This window comes from Camelina sativa, chromosome 15 (genome assembly GCF_000633955.1).
Source record: "Camelina sativa cultivar DH55 chromosome 15, Cs, whole genome shotgun sequence".
Classification (NCBI taxonomy): Eukaryota; Viridiplantae; Streptophyta; class Magnoliopsida; order Brassicales; family Brassicaceae; genus Camelina; species Camelina sativa.
In genome coordinates, this window is record NC_025699.1 from 24,932,240 (window position 1) to 24,940,759 (window position 8,520).

Consider the following 8,520-nt stretch of genomic DNA (forward strand, 5'->3'; position numbering starts at 1 on the left):
AGTAGGAAATCAAATCAACGAAAAAAGAAAATGGCTGCTACAACAGTTAGAAAAATTAAAACCGAAGAAAAAAATACATCTTCTTATCTTTTGGCTTCCATCTATTTCATTCAATCTCATAGGAGTAACTTAATTAAAAACTTGGTTTTGGAATTGATGATTCTTAGGCAATCAAAAATAAATAATAAAAGGAATTATTATGATTTCCATATAATCATAACATAAATATAGAATGTATTGAATAAACTAAACAAAAAGAAACAAAAATTTTAGCAAATATATATATTTATAATTTATATATATTGTATAGTTAGTAAAACGCGCAAAAAATTAATTTTCTTGCTAAGTTTTTAAACCTTGTTTGGGAATGGGAGGAGGAAGATGATGCTGCATTCGGTTTGGTTAAGCATATAAACCAAGTCTCCAGTTTCCTAAAAGAAAAAGGACAGAACAGCAAAGAGACAGAAAGAAGAAAGAAAAAAAAGAAAGAGACAAAACAGCAGCAAACGACGCCGTATTGCCGAGTCCCGGCGACTGACTCTCTCTCTATCCGGTGAGTCCCGGCGACTGACTCTCTCTCTATCCGGTGAGTCCCGGCGACTCTCTCTCTCTCTCTCTCTATCCGGTGAGTCTCGGCGACTCTCTCTCTCTCTCTGTCTCTCTATCCGGTGAGTCCCGGCGACTCTCTCTCTCTCTGTCTCTCTTTTAGCAAGATCTAGCTATGGTGCGTTTGTCTCTTCGTGTTGCAGCATCTGCCATGCTACAGAAGAGAGAGAGAATGAAGTTGAGAAGAAGAAGAGCGACGCAACGAACAGAAAATAGGGTAGCACCACAGATTCGTATAGGAAGAGCAATGCAAGGTTCAATAACTTGGGTCGCACCAGAGATTCCTCTGGATATACTGATCGAGATTCTGACGAGATTGCCTGCGAAATCTGTGTTGAGATTCAAGTGTGTCTCAAAGTTTTGGTCATCTCTCTTGTCCTCGAGATATTTTTGCAACCGTTTCCTTTCGGTCCCATCTCAACCTCGTCTTTACATGTCTTTATTGGACCTTTACCACAATTCTAAGTCTCTGCTCCTATCATCTGCTCCAAGTACTTGTCCGTCCTCCTCCTCCTCTTTAGTATTCGACCAAGATCTGACCATCCGCAAGATGGGAGGTTTCTTCCTGCGCGTTCTCCGTGGCTTCATCTGCTCCACAGTTGACTTAAAGCCGCACATCTATAACCCCACCACCAGACAACTTGTAATCTTACCTGCCATACAAGGATATGATATCCTAGCTGCAGAAGATCGTTACGACATATTATACTTCATGGGCCACGACCCTGTTAACGATCAGTTCAAACTACTGTGCACAATCACCAGTATGTCAAACAACGATATGCAAAAGATAAAGTCAGAGCGTTGGGTCTTGGTAGTAGAAGCTGGTGGTTCGTGGAAAAGGGTTGCAAAGGAGTCGCCTCCTCATCTTCCTAATCCTTTTGAACTAAATATGAATGGATTTTTATATTACTTGGCTTGGACTCATATGTATACTTGTGTGCTTGTGAGTTTCGACATGAGGTCTGAAGAGTTCAATATGATGGTTCAAGTACCTCGCAAGGCCGGTGATGAGATGGTACCTAGAGTTAAGAAGATGGTGATTCAGGTAGATTATGGTGGGAAAGTAGCTGTTTTTGACTACACTTATATACTAAAGAGTGGTACCGTGGATCTATGGGTATTGCAAGACGGGAGGAAGGAAGAATGGTCGAGGAAGACTATGGTTTTGCAACCTTCTCAGCTGCATCTACTCAATGGCAATCATAGATTGATACCAAAAGGTACAACTCTAAAAGACAAGGTTGTCTTGGTACCACCAAACTTGGTTGCTCCTTTTTACTTTCTCTGCTATGATCTGTAAACCAATGATCTGAAAAGGGTTGAAGTCAAAGGAATACCTGATCGCTGGTTTACTAAGCATGACACAGACACATATTGTGACATTGAGTTTATGAATCCGGGTGAGAGCATCCAGTACCTTGAAGCTCCTTTTTCAGATGTTGATCGACATGATAGAGTTGGTCGCCTACACTCGCGGAAAAAAGAAGAGAAGTTGCAAATTAGGGTTTGAACTTTGAAGAGCGATGGTGACGATCACAAGTCTTCTTTTTTATATATCTTTTTGCATTGATCGCGAGTCTTCGAATTTGTTGCAATGTATCTATATATATAAAGTTAGCTTTTCTCACTTCTGGTGCAGCCATCTCAGCTGCCATGTCAGCCACATCTTCTTTAAATTTATAGGCTTTACAGATTTTAATAAGTCCTTTAAACAATCATACAAATGACAAACTGATCAACTAAATTTCATCTAAAATCTGTAGGCCCGACACTATTTCATTCAAATTCTCTAGAGCCATCACTATTTTTAAATCCTATGAATTCAATTTTTTTATTTTAAAATAAATTTAAAATATTCATTTAGTGCATATTTTTGTTAATTATAATTAATCGAAAGTTTAAATAAAAAATAATTATGTAAAATAAATTAAATACTAAAATAAGAAAATAATACTATAATTTTTCATTAGTTGTAATAATATAGTTAAAGATTTCTATTAAACTGATCATAATTTAAAATTTCAAATATCAAAACAAGGCAACCCAAGCAACACTTTCAAACAATCAAGGAAACACAACTAGAAATCAGTTAAAATAATTATTTGGCAGCACTTCACAAATCCATCACCAAAGACAAAGACGCAAAGAGATAAACACACATTTAATAAACTAAAAAGATTCAGATATATGAATGTCACAATCAGATAACCGTAACACAAAATTATATGAAAAAGACAACCGAAGAAACAAAAACACAACCCGGACTTTATAAAATTACAGCAAGATAAACAAGAAAATTAATTTTCCCCAAAACACAACTCACATCGAATCAAAAAAATCACTCACAGGACAAACGGGAAAAAAATTACAACAAATAACAAAAAACAACTGCCTTACAGATTTTAATAAGCCCTTTAAACAATCATACAAATGACAAACTGATCAACTAAATTTCATCTAAAATCTGTAGGCCCAATACTATTTCATTCAAATTCTCTAGACCCATCACTATTTTTAAATCCTATGAATTCAATTTTTTTTTAGTTTAAAATAAATTTAAAATATTCTATTAGTGCATATTTTTGTTAATTATAATTAATCGAAAGTTTAAATAAAAAATGATTATGTAAAATAAATTAAATATTAAAATATGAAAACAATACTATAATTTTTCATTAGTTGTAATAATGTAGTTAAAGATTTCTATTAAACTGATCATAATTTAAAATTTCAAATATCAAAACAAGGCAACCTAAGCAACACTTTCAAACAATCAAGGAAACACAACTAGAAATCAGTTAAAATAATTATTTGACAGCACTTCACAAATCCATCACCAAAGACAAAGACACAAAGAGATGAACACACATTTAATAAACTAAAAAGATTCAGATATATGAATATCACAATCAGATAACCGTAACACAAAATTATATGAATAAGACAACCGAAGAAACAAAAAAACAACCCGGACTTTATAAAATTACAGCAAGATAAACAAGAAAATTATTTTTCCCCAAAACACAACTCACATCGAATAAAAAAAAATCACTCAGAGGACAAACGGGAAAAAAATTACAACAAATAACACAAAACAACTTAGTTAGGAAACCTAAAGAATCCAACATATTTTCATATAAACAAATTTGCAACCCAATTGACATTCACCTTTAACAAAATCAACAAGGGATAACCAAATAACCCCAATAGATGCAAAGCAAGCAAAGAATCAACCAAATATGCAAACCCCAAAAAAAAAATCAAAGGAAAGCGATTACGATAGGAATGACTGAAAAAAAACGATTACGAGCATCAAAGACATAAGCTCAATCCTCAAACAGACCTCTAGATAGGAAAATTGCTCTTCTCTTATCCGTTCACGAGGACATCGGATTTTGAAAAAGAACAAATCAATTTCAACTCAATAACATACAAATAATGGTCAAATTAACCCACAAATTATAAGCTTTACAGAGAAATTGGGTCTGAATGAAACAAACAAAAATAGCCTAGAAAAAATTAACAATAAAATCCACAATAAATAACTTAGTTATTTTTCTTAATAAATTTCACAATATTTTTCACTCCAAACACTAAAACATTGACAAAAAAAATTACTCCAACAGTTTACAAAATACATAAATATTAAATAACAATCCAACCACAAAATGGAAAATAATAATAAATTAATGACAACTAACAGCTACAACAAAACAACAACTTCAACTAAACAATGTTAACTCCTAATAATAACTTTTTTTTAAAAGCATTATAAACACACAAGATGATCTCAATTTTTCCTTTAAAACCAGCAAACTAAATTATACTTACTCCAAAACATATTTTTATTAAAATATCCAACAAAACAACATAAGCAACCAAAATTAAATACAAAAACAAACGTAAAGATGAATTTACAAAAACCAAAAAAATTATACACAACAAAACTCGGAATACACCTTCATCTAACTACTGCGCGTAGCGCGGGTCGATTGCTAGTATATTATATAATAAACCTAACCCGAATTGTGAACCCTGAGTATCTTTCGGGTTATGGGGTTAGTCGAACAATAAATTAATAAAAATTATATAATTTTGTTGTAAATATTAAATACTAGAAAGTAGCCCATGCGATGCGTGGATTATGTATTCATTATTAATTTGAAATAAAAAATGAAATTTCTATTCAATTGTATATGAATTGTACATGTAATTGTTAATATGTGTATTGAAAATTAATTTTTATAATACGGTTTAACTATAATATTTTAATATATATTTGTTATATGATAACTTCATAAAAGAGTCATTTTGAGATAGAGAAAAAAAGTTAAAGTACACACTACACAGTATTGTTGAAAATATTTAAACAATATGTTACTATAATAATATGACCATTGTTTTAGTTACCGCAAAATCAATTTAATTTGGTATTTTTGTTAAGTAATTAAGATAAATTATATTTATTTACACTTTTGTGTTTTTTTATGGAAAAAATTGATAAGTAGTCTAAAAAGAAAATTGTAAGACCTTACTATATAATTACTTTGATAGATAATTTAATGTTGTTCTATATATTAATTTTACTTTCATCATCTAAAAGTAATATTTAACAACAAATAATATCCTTATATATATACAAAGTAACTAAATTCTAAACCCTAAACTCCAAATACTAAACATACTAAACATTATCTCTTCATCACTCTTGAATTAACTTACCTCAACTTTTTATGTTTTGTGAATGATTTCATAAATAAAGCATTTAACTTTTATAAATTTTATACTATGGAGTATTATTATACCATTTTTTCCATTGCTTGCTTTTTTTATGACTCACTTTACCTATGTATAATTAACTTTCATTTTGCTCGGTCCAAACGTTTAAAGTGCCTTTGATATGCCTCCATCTTCATGGATAGTGATTCTCTACAATCCAGCATGGCCAATATTGTAATATGAAACAAAATCCCTTTCATCCAACAAAATGAAAATGTTGCCACAAATCATATTCCAGTCTTCTTTCCATTTATCATTGAATTTTTTTTTGTCAACATATAATCGACAAGGCCCGATTTCTAACCAGTCCCTACTAAGCGGGGTAACGCGACTTAGTGGATTCGAACTTCGGTGGGATCAGTCGCAGAGGTGGTGTTGTAACCCCTTGACTAAAAACACTTCCCATCATTGAAAATTTTAAAAATTATGTGGGACTGTATTAAATGGTTATATTAGACAATACTCCATGTGTTCCTGATTAATCCATATTTTAGGATTTTCAAACATATTAAAAACTGAATTTACTTCCATTTTATTTTGTGTTTAACGAATTTCAACCAAGAATATTCAGTTCTTTTTTTTTTGAAGTTTACAATTTGTCATTAATTCCTCATTAAATATATATAGAAAACCTAAAAATTGTTTTTTGTGTAACATTTGTTTTTCTCTATAAAATGCATTAATAAGGAATGGATGGAGTAGATTTTAGTGAGAAAAATATGTTGTGACTATTATAATATACATATTATTTGATGGCCTGATGTTCATATATTTTACCATGTTTTCCCTTAGTTTATTCACATCTTTTGCATCTTTTGCTAGCCATTTTCATCATTATTGTGTAGTTTTAGGCCAAATCATGCATTAGAGTTTAGTTGCATTGCATTTGCATCTTTTCATGCATAAACAGGTGATTTTGAAGCTTAAGGAGCATGGAAACAATCCTAAGGAGAAGTGAAGCAATCTTGAGGAGGAAAGCAAGAGAGTTAAGGCTGAAGAACCAAGCTCCGGAGTCCAGCTCAACCAAGCACTCGACCGTGTGGGTAGATGGACTCGACCGAGTGGAGTGTGCACGAGAGAAGCCAGCTCGACCATGGACTCGACCGAGCACTGGTCAAGTTGACCGAGCCGTTGACTACTTTGACTTTTTCTATTTTTAGGGCTTCCACCTCCTCACCTATATAAGGCCTTGTACCTGCAGCCACCAAAGAGTCCAACTTTTTAGATATTCCCTAAACCTAGTTTTTACCTTTTTTAGTTTTATTCCTTTTGCATTTTTATTTTTAAGATCTTGTACTTCCTTATGAAAGAAGACTAGATTCTTATATTTTGTTGGTTCTATAACTTTCAAGATATTGAGAATTTGAGTTTCATCCTTTCATCAATATTGAAGATCTTTGTTTAATCTTTCTAATAATGCAAGTTTCAATATTTTCTGGGTTTTTGACTTTGATCACCATGTATTGTTGTGAGTAGTTTCCTTAGGATCTTGAGGATGGGTTAGGATGGATTGATCTTGTGGTTTGTGTGACTTGGTCAAGCTTGATTGTTGTAGATCTCTTCTAGGGTAGATGATCTTAATGCTGATTCTATATCTGAGAGGGTAGAGTCTGATTTCAAGCTTCTTAGCATCACACCAATGTTTAGGAAGCATAGATAAGGCTAGATCTAGAGCTTACCATTAGGCTTGCTAAGAGATTAGAGGTCTTGTTTGGTTTGAGATGTATTGCTTAATGCCTGCTTGTGTAGATTCTTTACTGTGTGAGAACAAGTCTAGAATTGCATAGGTTTGATTGTTTCTTGACCATGAGAGTGGGAGAAACTTGTCTTAGATTAATATGTCTAGAGGTTAGCTCAAAGTTTGCTTGAGATTTGTTGACCAAGTTAGATAACCACAATGATTAGTCCATCCCATGAATCCATCCTCAGGACCTTCTTTGTTTATTGAAATCTTAGTCTTAATCCTGTTGCTTGCTTGTTGTTTGATTGGATTTAGCATTACTCTGTTTTTATTGCATTGCTCTGTTTCTGCGTCTAGTCTAGCTCGACCACCCACTCGACCTACACTCGGTCGAGTGCTGCTCGAGTTCATCCCCAGAACTCTGTGTCTATGATTTGTGTTTGTCTTGTTTCATTCCTGTTTCATTCCAGTTGCATACATTTAGTTTTCAGTTCATTAATTATCTTGCATTAGTTCATTAGTAGTAGTCTCTGTTTCTGTTCTTGCTTTATCACTGTTTCAATCATTCAGTTTCATTTGCATCTAGTTGTTAGTTCTTGTAGTTTATTTTCTGCATTTTACATTTTCTTCCTAGGATTGTTAGTGACAAACAATCTTTACATTTGTCTTAACTTAGATTCATATGCATATCTTAACTGTTCACAAACACTCATTTAGGATTGATACCTCTTGTACTGCAATAGCATAAGGGGAATTGAAACACCCATCCATCATTCCATTCATACCTTACCATTGCATCATCATCATCATTCACCACACAAATAAACCTGTTTTAATTTGGCACCATTGCCCATTTGAGTGTGTTTTGTGACATTTAGGATCCATATTAGTCTAAGATTAAGTTCGTTTATACACTTGAATCTTTTGTTGNGAGTTTCAAGTGCCAGCTCGACCATCAACTCGACCACCACTCGACCGAGTCGTGATCGAGCACCTGATCGAGTCAGACGCCGGATCTAAATAGACAGCACTTCCCAGTCGACTCGACCATCAACTCGAGCCTGTGCTCGACCGAGTGTCTGTTCGAGTCAGTAACCATGTTTCAAGGCAGTCAATTCCATTATGTACCTATGCAACAGCAACAAAGTTTCCAGACTCAATGGTGTCACCCTCCAGCGTTTCAGACCTACCAAGCCCAAGAACCTGACTTAAGAGAAATGATGCAACAATTGTTGCTTGGGCAAGCCAATAAGCAGCTTGAGGAAGCAAGGCAGTTTGAAGAGCTGAACCAAAAATTGGATTCTTATTCTCATGACCTGAGATACCAGCTTGAGAGTCTGACCTCTTCATTCCAGTGCATGGAGAGCTCCATTTCCTCTACTTCAGCTCCTAAGCCACACCAACTTCCTGAACAAGCCATTCAAAACCCAAGGGAGATCACTGTTAAAGCT

General features: G+C 33.7%; 1 protein-coding gene across 1 annotated transcript; it reads left to right on the forward strand.

Moving 5' to 3' along the window:
- LOC104747478 (F-box only protein 8-like) lies at positions 409–2,315 on the forward strand. The gene has a single exon (XM_010469111.2). It carries the CDS (start codon positions 722–724, stop codon positions 1,907–1,909), a length of 1,188 nt encoding a protein of 395 aa, XP_010467413.1. The 5' UTR covers positions 409–721; the 3' UTR covers positions 1,910–2,315.

Excerpts from the sequence above, each read along its gene's own strand:
- LOC104747478 (XM_010469111.2), top strand. The coding sequence starts at position 722 with ATGGTGCGTTTGTCTCTTCGTGTTGCAGCATCTGCCATGCTACAGAAG.